This window comes from Stegastes partitus, unplaced genomic scaffold (genome assembly GCF_000690725.1).
Source record: "Stegastes partitus isolate 25-593 unplaced genomic scaffold, Stegastes_partitus-1.0.2 Scaffold1253, whole genome shotgun sequence".
NCBI classification, from domain to species: domain Eukaryota; kingdom Metazoa; phylum Chordata; class Actinopteri; family Pomacentridae; genus Stegastes; species Stegastes partitus.
Window position 1 is genome coordinate 169,203 of NW_007578984.1, and position 23,541 is coordinate 192,743.

Consider the following 23,541-nt stretch of genomic DNA (forward strand, 5'->3'; position numbering starts at 1 on the left):
TACAGAAACTTTTATTTATTATATATTATGTGATTATATTGTGATGATCACATCAGAGCTCCACACAGAAGAGACGCTGAAATAAAAGCTTCCTCGTCTGTGTTTCATCTTTATTTTCGGGTTTCAGGTTTTTGTGCGTCATCATTAAATCACAGCTTCTCTGTGTTTCCTGCTCACTTCAAACTACAGACGCTTTGCTTCAGTGAGCAGAGAGACGCCAGCGCTGAGCAGAAGCTCCACGTCTGCAATAACCATGAGTTCAATTAGAAACCACGAGGAAGCTTTTATTTTGGTAACGTGCTTCAGAGGTTTTGTGTTTGTGGAGAATCTGATGTGATCCGGTCTAAAGGAGGCGCCATTCTCAGCTGATACTGTTTGATATGAAAACTTCCTGCAGATTCCACATAATCAGCAAAACAACCAGGAAATATGAGTTGGAATGAAAACCATCTGGCGTGAGCCCCAGTGTTCTACTTTATTTACTGCAGTTTGTTAGGATATCCCAAATTATGTACAGTAATTTATTTGGATATTCTACTTTATTTAAGATATTCCACTTTACTTACTCCAGTTTATGAGGACGTTTGTCTGTGTTTGACCTCCTGACCTCCATCCATCCATCCCATAATGTGGTGCTGCCTGCAGGTGGCGCTGGTGTTCCCCAACAACGACCCGGCCGCCTTCATGACAGCGTTCTACGGCTGCCTGCTGGCCGAGGTGGTTCCGGTTCCCATCGAGGTTCCGCTCACCAGGAAGGTTGGTAAAACACTAAAACAGAACCGGTTCTCAAAGACCATAAGTCCAGTTTGGATCAAACGTTTAAAGAACGTTTGGCTCCGTGTCAAATCCTCACATCTTTAGAAGAGTTTTGGTTTTTGTCATAAACTGTTAATTTCAGCTTCATTGATGAAGCTTTGCTCCTGTGTGTCCTCTCTGGTTCCTCTTTCTCTGCCTGATTCGTGTAATTTTCTGTTTCCTTGTTGTCATTCGGTCTTTTTTCACTATCTTGTATTTTCCACTTTTTTTTTTAAAGATTTTATTGTTGGCCTTTATTGACAGTGAAAGATAGACAGAGAAACGTGGGAATGACATGCAGCAAATGAACCCGGGACGCTGCATCGGGGACTAGAGCCCTGTACATGGGCCGCCTGCCCTACCCACTGAGCTGTCCAGGCGCCCATATTTTCCTTTTTTTTGTGCATTTTTTGGCCTCTTTTTGTCTTTTTTCACTATTTTGTGCCTTTTTTCTCTCCGTTTGTGTATTTCTTTCCTTATTTTGTGTTTTTTTTTTTGTCCTCATTTTGTGTCGTGTTTGTCGCTCCGTGTCTCTTTGGGACAGTTTTATCTGCTTTCTGTCTTTTCTGTCTACTTAATGCTGTTTAGCGTCTCGGCTCAGAGCACTGAGCTTTCAGGCAGATCAGATGAGATGCTGCCGTGAGAGGACCGACGGTGTGTTTCTGCAGAGTGAACGTGAGCTCTGTCTGATGTGAGGCGGTCCAGGTCCATCGTCTTCATGAACGTGGTCCAGATGTTTGTTTTCTGTGAACTCGGAGCTGCAGGACTTGAAGCAGCTCGTCTCCGGTGTTCAACTGTTGGCTTGTGTGTCGCTGCAGGACGCTGGCAGCCAGCAGATCGGCTTCCTGTTGGGCAGCTGTGGCGTGACGGTGGCTCTGACCAGCGACGCCTGCCACAAGGGGCTGCCCAAGAGCCCCACCGGGGAGATCTCACAGTTCAAAGGTCCAGACCCGGAACCCGATCTGTAGCGTCTTTGTGCTTCTGCGTTAACTCGTCAGATTAATCTGAACTCGTCCCTCCTCTTTTAAAAGCCGCCATCACAGGAAACAACCCAAACCTCCGATCTGCGACCTGAAAATTCAAGTCGATACCAAAACAGACGATTCTGTAGCGCTTAGCAGCTTTAAATAACGAGATTTCCAGCTAATTTAAACACAGTAAAACAGTTTTTACTCATATTGTTAAAGGATAAATTCATATTTGATAAAATACAGATTTTTTTTAATTGTAAACTTTATTTGTTTTTTTTGTTTTTACAGTCGACACGTGAACACGTTTCAAAAATTCACCATTTTAATAGTTTTATTATAATGAAAAATTATTTGTAAAAGACCTTTTTCTTTCTTTTTTTTGGCCTGATATAGATATATATGCACACAAAATGCAATTTGTAAAAATTCAGATTTTTGATCTGGACATTATTTACATATTTGAACATTTAACATTTAAATTAATATTTCTTTCTGTGATTTAACAAAACAGGAAATATTTGTAAAATAAAAGAATATTTACCATTTTTCAGGTCCTAACATACTGAAATAATGATATTATCAGTTTAGTTAAATTCAGTAAAAACTGTGCAGATGTTATAAAATAACTAACGAGCATTTGGACTTTTGTTTTGAAGGAATTTCTGAGGATTAGAATCGATCAAATACGTTTAATTCAAAAGCACCATCGCTGCATCCCGGGCTTAGCTCCGCCCACAGAGCCTCTGATTGGCTCATAGACATGTTACCTGACATTGTTTTTTATAGAATTACAGACAGAATGAGAATAAAATAGAAAAACAGTAAAATTCAAACAGATGTTTGCAAAACAGTAACAGTAACAGTAAAATAGAATCGAATCAGTTATTGTTTTATGTTGTTCAAATTATTTAAATAGATAAATAAAAAGCTGTATCACTGTTTTCATAGGTTGCATTTGGGAACACATTCTATTATGTTCTATTCTGTTCCATTCTACTCTGTTCTGTTCTATTCTATAGTGTTCTATTCTAGTCTAGTCTCATTGTGCTCTGTAGTTACTAACTGCAAAACACTCTGTCATGTGACACGTTTTTAACCCAATCAGAGGCTGTGTGGGCGGAGCTAAGCCCAGCCTGCAGTGATGGTGCCCCGACACATTAACACTGAACATTGGAGTGAATTAAGCGGTTTAATATTTCTATTCTACAATTTCCATCCATTTTATTGTTCTGTTCCTTTATCTGACTCATGAGTGTTGCTCTTAGAAGATGGGTCATAATCTTAATTATGAGTTTTAATTCTTCTGCCTCATTCTAGTTCTCACTCGACTCTATAATCGTATAGTTCTGGATACAGTGGCTTTCACTGAGTCTCTTGTTAAATTATTGCAGCAGGATTTATTAAAATTCTTCCTCAGTGTGGATCCATGTATGTTCAGATGGAACCGGACCATCAGAACCTGTGTGTTTTATTATGGGATGTGTGCTTTGTGTCCAGGCTGGCCCAAACTGTTGTGGTTTGTCACCGAGTCCAAGCACCTGTCCAAACCGCCCAGAGACTGGTTCCCTCACATCAAGGACGCCAACCAGGACACAGCCTACATCGAGGTAACCCAGTTCTGGTTCCGTCTCTACATGTCAGAGAGGACATTCAGTAGTATAACAGCATCAGAACTGACCTTTACTGGTGTGTTCCAGTACAAGACGTGTAAGGACGGCAGCGTGCTCGGCGTCACCGTCATGAGGATATCGATGCTGACCCACTGCCAGGCCTTGACTCAGACCTGTTCGTACACAGAAGGTGAGACTCTGACAGGTTGTGACTGATCTCTGCTCTGATTGGCTGTAGCCACCTCCTTTCTCATGACTCCTTCCTGTTCCTGCTGCAGCCGAGACCATCGTGAATGTTTTAGACTTCAAGAAGGATGTGGGGCTGTGGCACGCCGTGCTCACCGTAAGAACCCACACCTCTGGATTTACATGACTTTCTATTTTGCAGTGTGCTGACAACTGAACATGTGTGTGTGTGTTTGTGTGTGTGTCTGTGTCTGTGTGTGTGTGTGTCAGAGCGTGATGAACATGATGCACGTCATCAGCATCCCCTACGCCCTGATGAAGGTCAACCCTCTGTCCTGGATCCAGAAGGTCTGCCAGTACAAAGGTAGCACACAAACCCAGAACCTGCTGCAGAACCGGGTCGTTTCACTGCTCCTCCCTCTAACGCTGCCTCCTCCTCTTCCAGCTAAGGTGGCCTGTGTCAAGTCCCGGGACATGCACTGGGCTCTGGTGGCCCACCGGGACCAGAGGGACGTCAACCTGAGCTCGCTGAGGATGCTGCTGGTGGCTGACGGGTCCAATCCTTGTAAGACCACAGAGACACCAGCCAGAACCTCCTCAGAACCATCTGGTTCTGTATCTGCAGTACCTTTATCTACTGACCAGTTCTACCTTCAGACTGTGAATGTTCCAGAGTTCCAGATCCTTGAGGTCCAGAGAGGAGGGTCCAGATGGATCACTTTAATGGACTTTTTCCATCATTTCTGAGCCTCAGAACTTCATCAGTACAGCAGATAGACACATGACATGTAGGAGGAAGAACACATCTGGGGGGGAAGGAGCCTGAGCTTGTGTGGGAGGTTGAGCGATATCGGCTAGATATAGTCGGCCTCACCTCCACACACAGACTGGGCTCTGGAACCCAACTCCTGGAGAGAAGCTGGACGCTCCATTTCTCTGGTGTTGCCTGCGGGGAGAGGCAGTGGGCTGGAGTGGGCCTGCTCATTGCCCCCCAGCTTAGCCGCCACGTGTTGGAGTTCACCCCAGTGAACGAGAGGGTTGCGTCCTTACGCCTCCGGGTTGGGGACAGGTTTCTCACTGTTGTCTCGGCCTTCGGGCCCAACAGCAGTGCAGAGTACCCGGCATACTTGGAGTCCCTGGGAGGGGTACGAGATAGTGCCCCGACTGGGGACTCCTTTGTTCTGCTGGGGGACTTCAACGCCCACGTGGGCAACGACAGTGAGACCTGAAGAGGGATGATCGGGAGGAACGATGATCGGGAGGAACCGAGTGGTGTTGTGTTGTTGGACTTCTGTGCTAGTCACTGTTTGTCCATCACGAACACCATGTTCGAGCACAAGGATGTCCACATGTGCATGTGGCACCAGGACACCCTAGGCCGGAGGTCGATGATCAACTTTTTAGTTGTATCATCAGACCTCCGGCCACGTTTCTCGGACACTTGGGTAAAGAGAAGGGCAGAGCTGTCCACCGATCACCACCTGGTGGTGAGTTGGATCCGCTGGCAGGGGAAGAAGCTGCACAGACCTAAGCGTATTGTGAGGGTCTGTTGGGAACGTCTGGCGGAACTCTGTGTCAGCAGGGTTTTCAACTCCCACCTCCAGGTGAGCTCCCAAATTCCGAGGGAGGCTGGAGACATGGAGGCCGAGTGGTCCATGTTCTCCTACTCAATTGTCGCTGCTGCCGCTCGTAGCTGTGGTCGTAAGTTCTCTGGTGCCTGTCATGGCGGCAATCCCCGAACCCGGTGGTGGCAGCCTGAAGTCAAGCTGAAGGACTCAGAGGCGGACTCGCCCATCACCCAGGCTGAAGTCACCGAGGTGGTTAGAAAGCTCCCTGGTGGCAGAGCTCCGGGGGTGGATGAGATCTGTCCTGAATACCTTAAGTCACTGGATGTTGTGGGATTGTCCTGGCTGACACATCTCTGCAACATCGCGTGGCAGTCGGGGACAGTGCCTCTGGATTGGCAGACTGGAGTGGTGGTCCAGCTCTATACCCTCCATCGGGTGCTCGAGGGCTCATGGGAGTTCGCCCAACCATCCATATGTGTTTTGTGGATCTGGACAAGGCGTTCGACCGTGTTCCTCGTGGAATCCTGTGGGGGGTGCTTCGGGAGTATGGGGTACGGGGCCCTCTGTTAAGGGCTGTCCATTCCCTTTACAACCACAGCAGAAGCATGGTTCACATTGCCGGTAATAAGTCAGACCTGTTCCCAGTGCACGTTGGCCTCCACCAGGGCTGCCCTTTGTCACCGGTTCTGTTCATTATTTTTATGGACAGAATTTCTCAGCGCAGCCAGGGGGAGGAAGGGGTTCGGTTTGGGAACCACAGAATTTCATCTCTCCTGTTTGCAGATGATGTTGTTCTGTTGGCTTTATCAAACCAGGACCTTCAGCGTGCACTGGGGCGGTTTGCAGCCGAGTGTGGGGCGAGCGGGATGAGGATCAGCACCTCCAAATCCGAGGCCATGGGTCAAGTATCTCGGGGTCTTGTTCACGAGTGAGGGGCGGATGGAGCGTGAGATTGACAGACGGATCGGTGCAGCATCTGCAGTGTTGCGGTCGCTGTACCGGACCATCGTGGTGAAGAGAGAGCTGAGCAAGGCAGCAAAGCTCTCGATTTAATCTACATTCCTACTCTCACCTATGGTGATGAGATCTGGGTAATGACCGAAAGAACAAGATTGCGGATACAAGCGGCCGAAATGAGTTTCCTCCGCAGGGTGGCTGGGCGCCCCCTTAGAGATAGGGTGAGGAGCTCAGTCACGCGGGAGGAGCTCGGAGTAGAGCTACTGCTCCTCCACGTCGAAAGGAGCCAGCTGAGGTGGCTCGGGCATCTTGTTCAAATGCCTCCTGGACGCCTCCCTGGGGAGGTGTTCCGGGCGCATCCCACCGGGAGGAGGCCTCGGGGAAGACCCAGGACACGCTGGAGAGATAATGTCTCTCAACTGGCCTGGCGGTCCCCCCAGAAGAGCTGGAGGGGGTGTGTGCAGATCGGGAAGTCTGGGCGGCTTTGCTAAGGCTGCTTCCTCCGCGACCCGACTCAAGATAAAGCGGAAGAAGATGGATGGATGGAACACACCTGAGTTCTGGTAGAACCTGACACCAGATCAGTTCTACATTCATCCAGGTGTCTCAGTCTAAACACTAGACCTGGTTCTGTTCATGTCCTCTGTCAGCAACATGAAAGTTATTCCCTCAGAGTGGATCCTGTCTACAGATGGTTCTGGTGTGTTCTGGAGGTAAAACAGTCCTTCCATCGTCTAAAACTGGTTCTGACCAACCATCATCACACATGCTGATATGAGCCTGGAAAGTTTACCCAGAATGCACTTTGTAAAGTTTCCTCTGGTGAATGATCAGAACCAGAACCACATCCAGGNTCGTAAACATGTAAGAAGTTTAAGGTGAAGCTGTTGGTGAAGAATCCATCTGAGCCTCCGCGGACCTCCTCCGGGTCTTTAGTCTTCAATAACTTTCGTATATTTCATGAAGCAAAGCACAGTTTGACCTCCACACGATGAACATGTTCAGAGCTGCAGGTCCTTGAAGTCCAGAGGAGGGTCAAAATATTGAAGTCTTTAATTCAAGTTCTGTTGTCCAACGTCTTTGAGGCTCATAAATGTAGGAGATGCAAACTTAAAGTCTGTTTTTACACAGAATGAATCCTGTCTACAGATGGTTCTGGAGGTCCAATAGTCCTTCCATTGTGTAGAACTGGTTCTGACAACCACCATCACACATGCTGATATGAGCCTGGAAAGTTTACCCAGAATGCACTTTGTAAAGTTTCCTCTGGTGAATGATCAGAACCAGAACCACATCCAGGGTACCAATGATTGTTTCTATGACTCTATGTCATAGACATTAGACTGGTTCCACGATGAGCCATCCCATAATACTGATGCTACCAGCTGCTGACAGAAGACATGAGCAGAACCAGGTCCAGTGTTCAGACTGAGACACCTGGATGGATGTAGAACTGATCTGGTGTCAGGTTCTACCACCATCAGTCTGGACCTCCTCTGTGGAACATCAGAACTCCAAACATTAAATGTGTCCTAATGAAGGAACCAGAACTGCTGCAGGTTCTTACTCAGTTATTGGAACAGAACCAGGCAGGTCCAGAGTCTTGAGGTTCTATAAAGTCGTCTGTTGTGTAGTAAACGGCTGGTTGTGTGTTTCAGGGTCCATCTCGTCCTGTGACGCTTTCCTCAACGTCTTCCAGACCAAAGGACTGAAACAGGAAGTGATCTGTCCCTGTGCTAGTTCCCCGGAAGCCCTGACGGTGGCCGTCCGCAGGTACACAACGCATGACACACAACACAGGTACACAACAGACACACAACACAGACACACAACACAGATACAGATAGTGTAATCTTCACTTTGTCCTTTAATATCCCCGTCCACGTTTCTGATCACCTTCTAAAAACACTGTGACTTTCCACAATATTCAGATTTTCTACAGATTAATTTTTTGCTCACGGTTCCTTCAGTATTTCCAGATTTACTTCAGAAACATTCAGTTCTTCCCTTCATCGTGTAGTTCTCGGTTCCAGAGGTTCTGTCCTGCTTCAGTCTGTAAACCCAATGTGTGGTGTCGCCCCCTGCAGGCCGCTGGAGGAAGGCAGCTCCCCGCCGGGCCGCGGCGTTCTGTCCATGCAGGGTCTGAGCCACGGTGTGATCCGGGTCGACTCGGAGGAGAAGCTGTCGGTTCTGACGCTGCAGGACGTGGGCTCGGCGATGCCTGGAGGTGAGGCAGAGATCCACCAGGTCCTGTTCTGGAGCCGCTGAGCGTTCTGGAAACTGGACCGCCGGTCCGGCAGCCCGACGCACTTTAAAGACAGTTTTACAACTTTTCAGACTTAAAGCTTTTATTTGCGTCTTTCTTTGCTTTTTGTTTCATCTGAACTGAAGCTGCAGGTTTCCATCAGCGGGCAGACGCTCTGGCTGAGTGACTAACGAGGACGTGATCGGGCGTAACTTAGATAAATGAATGTTTTTTTAGTTACATGGATGTGATGCTTCTGTTGGAAAGAAAACAAAATAATTCAGATTTTACTGTTAGCTGCTGTGTGATGGATTCAGACCTGCAGAGATTAAATCCAACTGAAGCACAGAAACAACAGAGAAACCAAACTGATGAGCAGACAGATGATAGACGACGTTTACCTGAATATCCATGCAGGTTGGAAATGTGAACAGAAAACAAAGTTATGCTCTTTAACGGCAGCAAACATGAAGTTTGCTCTGAACACGTCAACACAATGAGAGGAGCAGGTCAGTCACCGGTTTATTAAAGCTGGAACAGTCGTCAGCTGCTGTTGGAAACAAGGAATCAGTTTGAGTCATTTTTAAATAAAACAGCAGAATTCTGTGATTCAGCTCCTTGATCTGAATATTTTCTGGTTTCTTTCCTCTGTGAGCGTAAACTGAAGGTCTTTGGACAAAGCAATGATTTCAGACGTGTTAGAACCAGCTGATGGATCCAGTGCAGCTCTGTTGTTCTGCAGACATCAGAGGTTGTGAGAAGGTTCTAACTGTGAGGATGGTGTTCTCTGTGTCCCAGCTGTGATGTGTGTGGTGAGGCCTGAAGGCGTCCCTCAGCTCTGTAAAACTGACGAGATCGGAGAGTTGTGCGTTTGTACAGTTGCCACGGGAACCTCATATTATGGTCTGACTGGCATGACCAAGAACACCTTCGAGGTGAGAGCGTAAACGCTTTGATTCGTTGCTTCTCTGCCTCGTTGACGCCGTGGTTCCTCACCGTTCCTCTGCCGTCTCTGCAGGTCTTCCCGGTGTCCAACGGCGGTTCTCCCATCAGTGAGTTTCCCTTCACCAGAACCGGCCTGCTGGGCTTCATTGGACCTGCAGGTCTCATATTTGTTGCTGGGAAGATGGATGGTCTGATGGTGGTCGGAGGGCGTCGGCACAACGCCGATGATATCGTTGCCACGGCGCTGGCTGTGGAGCCAATGAAGTTCGTCTACAGGGGCCGGTAAGAAATCCTTCATGTCAAAGTGACGACAGGATTTTACAAAGTTATGCCAATTAATTACAAAAATATAAAACCGCCGTGCTTCACAGTGGGGATGGTGTGTTTATGGTGATGTTCAGTGTTTGGTGTCCTCCAAACATAGTGTCTACTCTGATGAACAAAAAGCTCCATTCTGGTCTCCTCAGACCAGAGAACCTTCTTCCAGGTGTCTTCAGAGTGTCCACATGTCTTCTGGTGAACTGTGGTCCAGATTTAATCTGAGTTTTTGTCTTGGCTCCCATAAAGCTTTGATGGTGAAGAACATTCTGTGTATTTGTTGTATGTTATACAAGCTGATCATAGTTGTCACCTGCTGAACACTTTCAGTTGGAAGTTTTATTCAGTAAACCTCGTGAGGTGGTACCGTTCAGCCTGCAGCCTCGGCTCAGGTTCAGGCTCATTTATTCAGTTTGGAGGCTGCAGTTTGTGGTGGACCTGACGCCTGCTGACTCAGCGCTGTGTTCTGCAGGATAGCCGTGTTTTCCATCACGGTGCTTCATGACGAGAGGATCGTGGTTGTAGCTGAGCAGCGACCGGACTCGACCGAGGAGGACAGTTTCCAGTGGATGAGCCGAGTTCTGCAGGTACACAAACATTTATCTGCACTGTATACGCAGGTCCATACACCAGCATGCACAGAGTATTTATCAGAACCACAAAGACCGACTCCTCTGAAGGGAGTCCCATCCTGTCGCTGGGCTCTCAGACAAAGTGATGACGTACGGAGATTTTTCTATTTTAGTCGTCTGAACTCCAAAACCTGCGGACGTGTTTCAGAAGAAGCGTTTTCTCCACAAAATATTTTACAGAATGTCCGACAGACTGACTCATGAGGACGTTGCTGGTTTTGGTTTTTCCATTCAATCTGTTGACAGGAAGAAGACGACTGACTGATGCTTCAACACAAACCAGCTCAGCAAAACACAGTTTCACAGAATCCTTCATGAAGCAGCAGAACTCTTCCTTCTCACCACACTTCTGTCTCCTAAACACACTGTGATCCGATACGTTCACAGACGGATCCAGTCTAAGTCCCTGCTGCAGCTCCAGATCTCCGTTAGCCGCCGAGGCCGCGGTGGTGAAGCTATAAAAGACGTCTGGGCTGCAATAAAACCAGATTCTCTTTATTCCATCTCAGATACTGTTCAGCTGTTTTTCCATTTAGCTCTGTTTTCAAAAGAGGCTGAATGACTGGATACGATGCTGAACATGAAACGAGACTGTCGTGACCATAGAACATGTAAATGCAGCTGTTTGCAGAAGTTTCAGTCAGATGTTTGCAGTAATTACTACAGATGCTCTGATCAAGTTTCATTGCCTCCAGTCCAATCTGAGTCACACACAAAGTCCTGATCTGGTACCAACCTCCTGATAATACACACATCAAGTACAGTAACGTTATTAAAGTCAGTCCCAGACCTGTATTCTCGACATGATGTCACTCATCATAGACCAGCTGTAGTACCTGGTTGTTCCACCAGTTGGAGCCTCTTCCTGTTTAATCCTGTAGAGACCAGAGGAGGCGTCACTCAGACTACAGCTCATGGTGGCAGCAGAGAGCATTGTGGGAGTTTAGCAGCAACAGGACCATGACAGAGAGTGTGAGGTTCATGAGCTCCAGCTCATGTGATCCATCAAGTGTTCCCACAGCAGCAGTTTTAGACGTGAAGAATCGGGTCGCTTCGTCCTTCTAAATAAAAAACAGCAGAACCAACAAGACAGAAAATGGCACAAACGAGGCATTAAACGACAGAAAAGGGACCAAACTGTCTCCAGATGTCATTGAGATTTCACTGAGTCTGTTCTCAGACTAACTCCTGGTCACGTGTTCCAGGCCATAGACGGGATCCACCAGGTCGGGGTCTACTGTCTGGCCCTGGTTCCCTCCAACACCCTGCCCAAGACTCCTCTGGGAGGAATCCACCTGTCCGAGACCAAACAGCTCTTCCTGGAGGGGGCGCTGCACCCCTGCAACGTGCTCATGTGTCCGCACACCTGCGTCACCAACCTGCCCAAACCCCGGCAGAAACAACCAGGTAACGCTGACAACACTCAGCAACAACATCAGCAGCCGCCAACACCCGACAACACCCGACAACACCCGTCAACACCCGACAACACCCGACAACACCCGTCAACACCCGACAGCACCCGACAACACCCGACAACACCCGACAACACCCGACAACACCCGTCAACACCCGACAGCACCCGACAACACCCGACAACACCCGACAACACCCGTCAACACCCGACAACACCCGACAACACCTGACAACACCCGACAACACCCGACAACATACAGTCTGAGTTAAACCCTGAATCAAAGAAACAAAGAGTTGTTCTGAGAAACAATACACGTAAGATGGTTGAGACGCGAATGAAGGTTTATTTAAATGTGAGGAAACAATCATCAGAATCTTTTTTGACTCTGTTGTGCTGCACAAAGTTTAAAGGACAAATAACAACAGAAGCAGGTGTTACAGCTCTAATGAAAGCAAATCAAACGTAGTCTGAAGGTGTTCAGATGAACAGAGATGCGGTTCATCAGTGAGACAGAATGAAAGATTCTCCTGATTAAAGTATGAAACTTACCGTCAGGAGCAAACTGACGACTGAAGTGCAGTTTTTCTAAATGTGTGGTTCTCGTCCAGTTCTAGAGCTCAGAGACGTGAGCAGCAGGATTCAGCGCCGTGTTGTTACCGGACCATGAGCTGAGCTTTGACTTTTGTCTTCACTGTGTAGGAAACAACATTTACATCAATCGTTCACTCTGATGTAGAGAAATCCTGTTTTTTCTATCAACACGTGTTAAGAACATCTGTCCGATCTAAGCGGGTTCAGTAGAACCTGGTAGAAAGTCTGGATTAATCAAGCTTGGCTTAACAAATGAACGCAGCATTAAACCTGCTGTCACTTCTGTTCTGTTGTGGTTCTGCAGAGATCGGCCCGGCCTCGGTGATGGTGGGGAACCTGGTGTCGGGGAAGCGGATCGCTCAGGCCAGCGGCAGAGATCTGGGTCAGATCGAAGACAACGACCAGGCAAGGAAGGTGTGTGTGAGAGGGGGCGCTGGTTTTCTACACCTGCATCGACGCCGGCCACATGTTTGTGTTCACATCTCACACTCTGTTCAGTCGTCTGCAGTTTGGTCGCTAACTAGAGACCCAGAAAGGGCAGAACCGAGACACAGAGCGAGACAAACGAGACAAAAAACAACAGAACTGAGACAAAACGTCACAAAGAAAAATGAGACAAAGAAAGATGAAAACAGCAGCAAAGCTCGTTCATAGAAGACCAGAGTTTAACGTGAAGCTGATAGAATCCAGAAAAATAACACGAAGCAGAAATATTAGTTAAATTCAGTAATAATAATAATAAGAATAATAATAAGAATAATAATAGTAATAATAATAAGAATAGTAGTAATAATAATAGAACAGAACAGATCTTTGTTGTCACTGTTAAACACAACAACAGGCAGATCAGCAGCATAAATACAACAAAGAGCAGAATAAAGATAATTATTACTATTTAAATATTTAATTATTTGAAATTTAAATACATTTTTCTTTTAATTGATTTTTATTAGTTATTCGTTATAGAATTATTTAGAATGAGCTGCATATAGTGTAATGAAAGAGCAGTTATCCTCAATAACGTGGACATATTAGTTGGAAATCCACCCGTTCATCCGTCCATCCACCCGTTCATCCATCCATCCACCCGTTCATCCATCCATCCACCTGTTCATCCGTCCACGGCTGTGGAAACCAGCCCCCTGTGTGGCTGACTGTGGCTCCCTCTGAGCGTCTCTTCGGGTTTCTTCTGCGTCATCATGTTTAGTCCAGAAGGTCGACTGAGTGTGAACCAACAGCAGCTTCAGATCTTCAGATCTTCACACACGTTGTGTTCGGAGGCATCCAGCGTCTGAGGAAACGCTGCTGTCGCTCTGTTCATGTTGAACTTCAGCAGGAGGCCGACGCTCGTTTGCAGCAATGAAAGTTCAGCGAAGGCGTCGAGCCGCTGAGCGATTCTGCTTTAGATTAATTGTGAAAAATTAGAGTTTTTAACATCTATACATCCGTATAAGTTCTCTTCACTTGAGACAAGATGCTAAACAGTCATCAGAGCTGCAGGTCTGAATGGCAAAGATCCAGAATCATCTTCAGAACAATCCATGGGCCGTCTGAATACACAACACGCAGCAAGTTTACATGAAGAGCTATGTTAGCATTAGCCATAACAGGACAATCCCAAGCGTTAGCATGCTGAGGGGCTAACGTGTCTAACATTAGCATTAGCCACAACAACAGGAACATCCATAGTGTTAGCATGCTGTGGGGCTGAACAGGAGAAAATATTTGATCTTTACACCCCGTTATTGTTTCATTATAGGAGCCTGAAAACAATCCTTTGTTAGCTCAAACCAGACCTGGCTGAGTCAGGGATCTGTTTTTATTTTTTTAAGTTATTTTTTTGGCCTTTATTTAAATAGTGCAGTGAGAGAGAGGCAGGAAAGTGGGGAGAAGAATGAGGGAAGGACGTGTGGGAAAGAGCCATGAGCGGGATTCAAACTCATGACCTCCACATTGGGTCTGAAGCCCTGCACATGGGACGCCAGCTCAGCCAGGTGCCCTGTACGGCGCCCAGGGATGTGTTTTATACTCAGTGCTCTCATTAGCTTCTGAGGTCTGTCTGACGGTGTAACACCAGAGGGCGTCTCTGACTTGTCCGTCGTGGTTTTTATTCTCTGTACGGCGTGTTTGTGTTCCAGTTCCTGTTCCTGTCGGAGGTGCTGCAGTGGCGAGCTCAGACGACTCCGGACCACGTCCTGTTCACGCTGCTCAACTCCAGGGTAACGTCAGCGTCTGCTTCAGGTCCTCCATGTTCATTAGGAGGAGGATGAGATTATAACAGGACAACACAGTCTGGATGTGACAGACAACGACAGGAGGAGGCAGAACAACAGGAGGAAGTGATTTATGACGCGTTTGTTAAGGTGTTGTTATTCAATCTGAGTCCGTCTGAACGTGTCCCTCTTGTTCCTGTGCTCTCGCCTCCTGCAGGGAACCGTCTCCAGCTCCCTGACCTGCCTGCAGCTGCACAAGAGGGCGGAGAAGGTCGCCGCCCTGCTGGCCGAGCGAGGCCACCTGCAGGACGGAGACCACGTGGCCCTCGTCTACCCGCCAGGTGACAGACTTACCAACACCTGAGAGACCCGTGAAAAATGTAGATGGGCGTCTCCACGGACCAGACAGTCAGTCAGAGGAGAAAAGAAAACATCCACATTTAATTCTGAATGTTTGACTTTTTCTCTACAAGCCAGTTAATTATCAAACAGCTGGAGGTGAATAATCTGAACTCGGCAAGTCTAAAAGACGCCTTGTTGATGAGAAAAGCTCCAGAATCACAGAACCTGGAACTGTGTTTTCAGTTGTCCGACGGTCCTTAAACTACCCATCTCAGCCCAAACTGAAGATTTCCCTAAAATCATTTTATTCTGCAGGCGTCAGTGAATAATTTGCAAAAAGCAAACTGCATAAAACAGATTCTGAGAAATAACAATAAATGTAAACCTCCTCAGTGCAGCCGTGAAGCCACGACGGGCTCAGCTGTTTTATTTATTTCATACATTTTTATTAATTTAATATTTTAAATACTTGTTTAGTTGTTTTGGAAAAATCCTAAAAATGTTCTTCATGATGCTCGTTTAGTCTCAGAATGATTAGAAATCAGCCGAGTTATCAGAAACGTCAGCAGACAGACGAACGTCTCGACGGTTTTTGCAGTTTAATCGTTGTTTCATTTGTTCTGAATGTTTTCTCGGCAGACGTCTGTTCAGCTTCAGCATAAAGCAGTTCTAATGTTTTCATCATTTATTTATGTGATGAAAAATTTTCTGTATTAACACCGGAACACAGACATATGATGGAAGCTCAGAGAAACAGAACCAACAGAACCATCTGCAGCGTGTCCTTTAACCTGATCTTTATTCAAAAAAGCAAACTGTTTGCAGTGATCAGATTCTGCAAAAAAAAAGTTCTGAGCTCACCAGAACAACCGTGAAGCCGTCGGCGACCCGGCTAGGATCTACGGTCATGGGTCAGAAAGTCAGCAGAACAGCGCCGAGACGGAGCCCAGAGGAGCCCAGCAGACAGACAGATCCAAGATCAGCCAATTAGTGATGATTAAGTTATGAAATGTAAAAACAAAAGGAAGTGATTTGAACCACGCTGTGTCAGAACTTGACTTCAGCTGCTGAACATGAGCAGGACGCTGCAGAGAACGTCAGGAGAACGTCAGGAGAACCAGTCAGTGTAACGCCCCTCCTCCTCCCTGCAGGTGTCGACCTGATCGTGGCGTTCTACGGCTGCCTCTACGCCGGCTGCGTTCCCATCACGGTGCGACCGCCCCACCCCCAGAACATCAGCACCACGCTGCCCACCGTCAAGATGATTGTGGAGGTAGGAACCGTCCAGGGTTCTTCTCACTGACCTCCTCAGAGCATCTGGTTCTGATTCTGCAGCACCTTTATCTACTGACCAGAGTTCTACCTTCAGACTGTGAATGTTCCAGGTCCAGGTCCTTCAAGTCCACAGAGGAGGGTCCAGATTGATCACTTTAATGGACTTTTTCCATCATTTCTGAGCCTCAGAACTTCATCAGTCCAGCAGATAGACACATGACATTTAGGAGGAAGAACCACAACAGAACCTGAGACTGACACACAACAGGGACGATAAAGAGACACAAAATACTGTCAGAAGGTTCTGTTTCATAGCCCACCTCTGTTGTGTTGTGGTTCTGTCCAGGTGAGCCGCTCCGTCTGCGTCATGACCTCACAGCTCATCTCCAAACTGCTCCGGTCCAAAGAAGCTTCGGCCGCCGTCGACGTCCGGACCTGGCCGCCGGTGCTGGACACAGGTACACAACCTCAGAACACAAGAACATCAGCAGAACTTTGCAGAAACTTCTCAGAACGTGACACTGAGGCTGATGTTCTCCACAGACGACCTGCCAAAGAAGAAGCCTCCGGTGCTGTACCGGGCGGCCGACCCCGACACCCTGGCCTACTTGGACTTCAGCGTCTCCACCACCGGCATGCTGGCCGGAGTCAAAGTAGGAACCCAAAGTAGAACGTCTTCTGACAGCACTCACACGTTCACAGCAGCTGGAAGTCCAGAACGTGGACGCCAGGGTGGGGTTCTGCTGCCGGTTCAGCTCCGGTGTTAGAACAGTCCAAGCAGAGAAGTTCAGGAAACATCTGCAGCTCATTTATGGGTTCTGTGTTTAACATTCTGATGAGAGTTTATCAAAGAGCCGGTTCTGGTTCAGTAAAATCTGACCCAGCTCCGCCTTCTCCTGCTCCGGTGTGTCGGTCAGAGAGGAAACAGAAATCCAGCTCTCTGGTTTCTGGTTTCCATCATCCAGTCTGAGTCACGTCTCTGAGTTCTGTCCTCCGCCATGTGGTTCTGGTTCCACAGAGCTGCAGGACTTTATGTAGCAGAGGAACCTCAGAGAAGGAACATGAAGGTCAGAGAAGGAACATGAACCAGGAGTGAATAACAAACACTCAGAAGCTGCTTGAAGTTGGTAAAACCCAGAGAGTTGTTGATGTTCTGTCCAGAACATTAGGTTCTACTGATGCTGGACCCTCAGACTGTATGTCAGTAGAAACATGGATCCGTCCACGTTCTGGATCAGCACCAGGCTGGTTGACAGAGTTTCAGGCTTTATTTCCATCTCCAGGGAACGATAACTGACAGTTCTGTGGTTCTCCAGGTGAAGGTCTGAGAGCTTCCAGCTGAAGTCTGCATGGTATCACATGATGGAGTTGTTTATGAACTGTTTTACTGTAAACCATCATCATGTCTCTGATGTGCTCTAACACGAACAGAACACTAGAAACACGTTAGAAAGCCTGTTTCTGGACAGCAGTGAGGGTGGAGCGCCCTCTAGTGGTGGGACTGTGGGTTTCTGAGCCGTCCGTGTCGTTGCAGATGTCCCACACCGCCACCAGTGCCTTCTGCCGCTCCATCAAGCTGCAGTGTGAACTCTACCCGTCCAGAGAGGTGGCCATCTGCCTCGACCCGTACTGTGGCCTCGGCTTCGTCCTCTGGTGCCTTTGCAGGTCAGAACCGACCAGAACGGACACGTTCCTTCAGCTTCCTGCTTCTGCAGCCGCAGGATTAAACGTCTTTACCAGCATAGACTCCTTCAGACAAACCGCTGGAGATGTTTCAGTTACGGTGCTCTGGTGTAGGTTAAACCACACGGCAGGAAATACAAAGAGGACTGGATCAGAAGGGTTCTGGTGCTGCTAGACGAGTGTGTTGAAGCTTAACAACATGTGAGAGTTATTTAGAAAAGACGTGATTAAAGCTCTTCATGAACACGGTGGAGAGTCTGGTGTGAACTTCACCTTCTGCTGCTTGTAGTCGCTTAAACAGAAGTTAGTGTTTAAATAAGTCTGTAGCAAATAGTGAAGGACACGTCTGAAGCCCGTTCTAAAGAAAACCATCAGGAACATCAGGAACGGTGACGTTTGGCTGACAAAGTGACAGAACATGAGTTAAACCGTGTAGCGTTAAAAACAGAGAAACATCCTCCACATCATCCTGCTTTAGTTGATTTAAATATATTATGATATTCTTTTACAGTCAAACGCTGTAAAACCAAACAGAGACGTCTGCTGACGACCTGGTTGGTTCTACAGCCAACGTGTGGATTCAAACTTTTTGGTGACTTTAGGAGAAATTTCCTGTAATTTAAGAAAACAGAGAAAATCTGTTTTCAGCATCTTTCAACACTATATATAAATATATGTATATATAAATAGATGTATACATAACTATATGTATATAACTACCGGCAGACGTGTCGATGTGTCACCTTTATCTGATTTACAGAAAACTGGAGCGTTTCCAGTCCGACCCGGTACTTGAACCCGTGGTCAGTCTGGACTCAGCTCTGTCCTGTTCTTCAGTCTGTCCTGTCCCGAGATGTCGACTGGACTCGTAGAGCCCAGTGAAACGGTGCTGGCTAACGCTGATGTTCTGGTCCAGTGTGTACTCAGGTCACCAGTCCATCCTCATCCCGCCGTCGGAGCTGGAGGGGAACCCGTCCCTCTGGCTGTCGGCCGTCAGTCAGCACAAGGTCCGCGACACCTTCTGCTCCTACAGCGTCATGGAGCTGTGCACCAAAGGCCTCGGCCTGCAGACCGACGCCCTCAAGGTAAGAACGAAGCCCGAATGAACCTGCACCGGGCTCAGAACCGGCCGTCTGACCTCCTGCTGCTCTCCTCAGTCTCGCGGCCTGGACCTGTCCCGGGTCAGAACCTGCGTGGTTGTGGCCGAGGAGCGTCCCAGGATCGCCCTGACCCAGTCCTTCTCCAAACTCTTCAAGGACCTGGGCCTCCACCCGCGGGCCGTCAGCACGTCGTTCGGCTGCCGGGTCAACCTGGCCATCTGCCTGCAGGTCGGTCTGCTCTAGGTTGGGTTTGGTTCTGGGTCTCTACTTGGTGACACGTTGTGGTCGGGCCTAAAGGTCAAATGGAGCTTTTGACGTTTGAGAAACCTGCTACTTTAGTTCTGCAGAACAAAGCTGATCAGACTGATACCGGGCTGTCAGAACAAACAGAACAGCTGCAGATCATAGGAGACAGAACCAGAACTAAAGGGTCCATGAAGACCACGTTCATCATGTCAGTCTTTCGTCTCCAGCGACTCCTAGAACTCTGAATCTTCTCTGATGGAATCAATGAGACACATGAATCTGAACAGAACCAGAACAATCCTGGATTCTGGTTCTTTCATAGATTTATTAAAGTTCTTCTGGAAACATGACAGAACCTGTTGGATCAGAAATAAATAAACAGAAATACTAACATCTGGTTAAAGGTCCATGTTCTCCTCAGTCGGGTTCTTCTGGTTCCGTCCACCAGCTTCTGGTCCATCTCTGACTCCTCTGGACAGAACCGCTGCAGTTCAACTAAACTCGTCGTCTTTCTGACTCAGACTTGTTTCTTCATCAGTCCACAGGTTCTGGATGGTTCCAGTCAGGACTTTGGGGAGACCAGTCTAGAACCTTCATTCCAGCCTGATGGAACCATTTCTTCACCACTTTGATGTGTGTTTGGGCTCATTGTCTGGTTGGAACATCCACCTGTGTCCAAGATCAACCTTCTGCTGATGGTTTCAGGTTTTCCTGAACAACATGGAGGTGATCCTCCTTCTTCATGGGTCCACTGACTTTGTGTAAAGCTCCAGGTCCACTGGCAGCAGAACAGAACCAGAACATGATGCTGCCACCTCCATGCCTGATGGTAGGTCTGGCGTTCTTGGGGTTAAAGGCCTCACCTTCTCTCCTCCAGACACTGTACTGATGGTTCTGGATCTGAAGCTGCTCTGAAATGGCTCCAAGTGACTTTCTGACTGGTTCCAGTCACTGATGTTCTTCTCCAGATCTCTGCTGAGCTCCTCAGACTTTCCCACTGTAGTGTCTGAGTCTAATGAGTGGATCAGATGGTTCTGTTTAAACTGGATCAGAGGAGTCAGCAGCTGGAGTCGATCAGAACCACTCAGGAGAAGTTAGGATGCCATGAAGCTCAGAAGATGAGATCATCAGAACTTTCTCCATCACTAAAACTGATTCTTCAGGTGGCTGTATGTATATTTGTAGAATAGAATAGAATAGAATAGAATAGAACAGAATAGAATAGAATAGAATGCCTTTATTGTCACTATACACATGTACAATGAGATTAAGAGCAGCTCCTTCAGTGCAATATAGAGCAAAGAACGAAATAAAAAATAGAAGAGATTTCAATATAAGATAAGTTATACATACAGTATAAGTTCTATGAACAGTATGAGTTTAGAAACATATTGCACAGCATGGTCAGAGGTGATATTGACATTTATAGAGTTCACAGTAGGTGGATGTGAGGTAGATGGGGGGGGCTGTGATGTCAGTGCATGTGTGAGTTCAGAGTGGTGATGGCTTTTGGGAAGAAGCTGTTCTGGAGTCTGTTTGTTTTGGTTCTGATGCACCTGTAGCGCCTCCCTGAGGGCAGCAGGTCCAACATGACAGAACCAGGGTGGGAGATGTCCATGATGATGTTTTTCGCTCTACTGAGGCAGCGGGAGGTGTAGATGTCCATCAGGGAGGGGAGAGGGCAGCCGATGATCTTCTGGGCTGCCTTTACGACTCTCTGAAGCCTCTCCCTGTCTGCCATGGTGCAGCTGCCGTACCACGCTGTGATACAGTAGGTCAGTAGGCTCTTATGATCCAGCAGATTCTGTCATGTTTCCAGAAGAACTTTCATAAGTCAGTGACAGAACCAGAATGTTTTTGTGTGTGGGAGATGCTGAGAACCTTTGTGATGGTTCTTGGATGCATCAGGAAGCAGCTCAGCAGAGCAGTCTGGAGCTTCTCTTTGGTTTCCTCGTGTTTCAGCTGCTCGGCTGAATGTGAATCTGAGCTGAGCTGATCAAGCTTCCGTCTGCGTCAGATTTCCAAAAGAGTGTTTCTTTGAACATCTCCGACCTTCAGGAAACGTCTCTTTGTTCCTGATCCAGAAGGTATCTCCTCATGTTTGACCTCGAAGCTTCACAGATGAGTTGATTCTCAGACCGCTGAGGAGGAGAAACCACATCACTGCACCGCTCTGTGAGGCGTCGAAGATCTACGGGTTCATCAGCTCCAGAACATTTCAAACAGAGCAGAGCCAAACAGGTTTTTGTGGTGCGGTTCCTGAATCCAGCAGAAAACAGGCTCAGAGCTCAGCTTCAGCTCTTCTCTCAGGTTTGAGCTTCTCGTTTCCATTCCAAGCTGCTCAGACCTTCAGCTCTGGTTAGGGTTAGGGTTAACCCTGGGACTGGTGCTGTTCTGGAACCCAGAGAAGAGTCTGGAGGAGCTCGTTCAGCTAGCCACTGTTAGACTGTTCCTCTGCTGAAGGCTTGAATGATAGGATCTGAAATGTGGTTTTAGATCTTTAACGTGATTTATTGTTTTCATCGTCTGATAGGTTTCTGACGGCACCACTCATTCATGAGCTGAGTGAAGCTCGTCTGGAAAGCTGCACCGATGAACCCGTTTGACCTGCATGGTTCTGAAGCAGGGGCGTCCAATCCTGGTCCTGGAGGACAGCATTGGACGCCCTTGCTTCAGAACAACTCCACAGCTTCCCATCGTTGTGCTGCTGACAAACACGAACCCATAAAATCACCCAAAGAATGATTAACTACAGACAGACAGTAAAGATCTGCGGTTATAGATGCGACAGGTTCTGGACTCAGCGCTGATTCTGTCCTGAAGGTATTTTATCGCGTTAATTACAGATTACACAAAACTAATCCTAACATTGAGTTTTCTGTTGATCTTCAGTTTATAATGTGTAATCGTCCATCAGGTGTCTGGATGGATGTTAGTGTCATAAGTCACATTTATATGGGAACTTTTTTAATTAAATGATAGAAACTAAACTAAAGCTCATTATTCTAACGAACTGTGTTCAGCACATCAGTACAGGTGTGACTGGACCTGTTAATCACCACATTGTTCTGAATATGATCTCAAGCTTAACGTACAAATAATGTTTAGAAAACCTACATTCTGGAGAGTCATGAAATAAAACAATATGATATAAAAGATCAAATAAATAATCATCTGGTTAAATTACAGTATTTTACATCCTTATCTCGCCTTATTGTTTACACAAGGTCATATTTTAAAGTTTGTTAAAGGACACAAACATGTGCAGATCTATACAGAGACAGAATGAAATGATGAATGATGTATTCCAACAGAGTCTAATGGATTCACAATGACATTAAATCACATCTGAATTATACTTACAGCAGTAAACCTGAATAGCTCCAGATGACGAAATGAAAAGAAAACGTTGGTGAATTTGTTTAATTGGACTTTCATACATTTTAAGAACTTGGAAGAAATCTGTAAATAAACAGAAAACATTGTGTAAACAGACGTTCATGCAGCACAGGTTTAGTGAAAGCAGACGACTGGTTGGATCAGACGGTCCTGTTCTGTTCAGTCTGATCGTGATTTCATCAAAGCTCACCATGTTTTTGCAAATTCATGTAAAATGTCACAAAATGTAAATAATCTTTTTAATTTCTCTCTAAAATCATATTTTTCATGTAAATTTACACCAATAATAATAATTATTGTCCACATTAAAAACATGAAAACAAAACCTCCACATGTGGACTAAGACGACGATCTGTCTCTTAACTATGGAACTACACTCTTTGTCATGGTTCTGTTCTGGTGCTGTTCAGCAGTTCTGGGCCCAGCTGCTGGAGTGCTGCAGCCTCCTTTAACTCCTGGTGGCACCTTTAACTGACCAGACTAACATGTGGCTGAACATCTGTTCTCACTGCTTGTTTTGGTTCTTTGAGTTCTCCATTTGGACATTTCTCCTCCCTCTTCCTGTCTTTGTTTTGCATAACTCCGCCCACATTTCTCATACCTGGTTTTGTCTCCGCCCTCCCTCCTTCTTCGCTGCTGCAGCCTCACAGGCTGGGAAAGCTTGCCGACCAGGTAGGAAACCACCACAGCCTCCAACCACCTCCACCTCCACCCCACTGCCTGTCAGCACATCCCCCATCAGCTGGCTTTAGGTCACCACTCCTTCAAGTTCTAGATTTAAAGATCTGAACCCTGCAGGTCAAAGTGTTTGGGCTCAGTCACACCAGAACATTAAAGCTGTTAAAATCTGACACCTGAATATCTGCAAGGCAGTAAGTAAAGCCTGCATTTCTGCCTCTGAATGTTCTCGTAGTGAAGCTCCAGTAGAACCCCGTCTAGATGTAGAGTCAGTGGGATTTGAACTCATGACCTCCACATTGGGACTGTAGCCCTACACATAGGACGCCAGCTCAACCAGGTGAGCTATAGCAGCAGCCCTATAGCATGA

General features: G+C 47.0%; 1 protein-coding gene across 1 annotated transcript in view; it reads left to right on the forward strand.

Annotated features, from left to right (window-relative positions):
• The window catches only part of LOC103369200 (disco-interacting protein 2 homolog C-like), a 123,664-nt gene extending 100,382 nt beyond the window's left edge, over nucleotides 1–23,282 (forward strand). Inside the window, exons 11-33 of the mRNA XM_008297854.1 lie at nucleotides 646–756; nucleotides 1,614–1,737; nucleotides 3,264–3,373; nucleotides 3,464–3,566; nucleotides 3,655–3,719; nucleotides 3,833–3,926; nucleotides 4,008–4,127; nucleotides 7,746–7,860; nucleotides 8,175–8,314; nucleotides 9,131–9,267; nucleotides 9,351–9,559; nucleotides 10,068–10,182; nucleotides 11,433–11,634; nucleotides 12,540–12,649; nucleotides 14,374–14,454; nucleotides 14,666–14,789; nucleotides 15,942–16,063; nucleotides 16,412–16,523; nucleotides 16,609–16,718; nucleotides 17,600–17,730; nucleotides 18,665–18,833; nucleotides 18,906–19,076; nucleotides 23,136–23,282. Of these exons, the coding sequence (XP_008296076.1) occupies nucleotides 646–756; nucleotides 1,614–1,737; nucleotides 3,264–3,373; nucleotides 3,464–3,566; nucleotides 3,655–3,719; nucleotides 3,833–3,926; nucleotides 4,008–4,127; nucleotides 7,746–7,860; nucleotides 8,175–8,314; nucleotides 9,131–9,267; nucleotides 9,351–9,559; nucleotides 10,068–10,182; nucleotides 11,433–11,634; nucleotides 12,540–12,649; nucleotides 14,374–14,454; nucleotides 14,666–14,789; nucleotides 15,942–16,063; nucleotides 16,412–16,523; nucleotides 16,609–16,718; nucleotides 17,600–17,730; nucleotides 18,665–18,833; nucleotides 18,906–19,076; nucleotides 23,136–23,282 (2,922 nt within the window). The remainder of the gene's footprint in view (nucleotides 1–645; nucleotides 757–1,613; nucleotides 1,738–3,263; nucleotides 3,374–3,463; nucleotides 3,567–3,654; nucleotides 3,720–3,832; nucleotides 3,927–4,007; nucleotides 4,128–7,745; nucleotides 7,861–8,174; nucleotides 8,315–9,130; nucleotides 9,268–9,350; nucleotides 9,560–10,067; nucleotides 10,183–11,432; nucleotides 11,635–12,539; nucleotides 12,650–14,373; nucleotides 14,455–14,665; nucleotides 14,790–15,941; nucleotides 16,064–16,411; nucleotides 16,524–16,608; nucleotides 16,719–17,599; nucleotides 17,731–18,664; nucleotides 18,834–18,905; nucleotides 19,077–23,135) is intronic.
• Nucleotides 23,283–23,541: the final 259 nt, after the last annotated feature.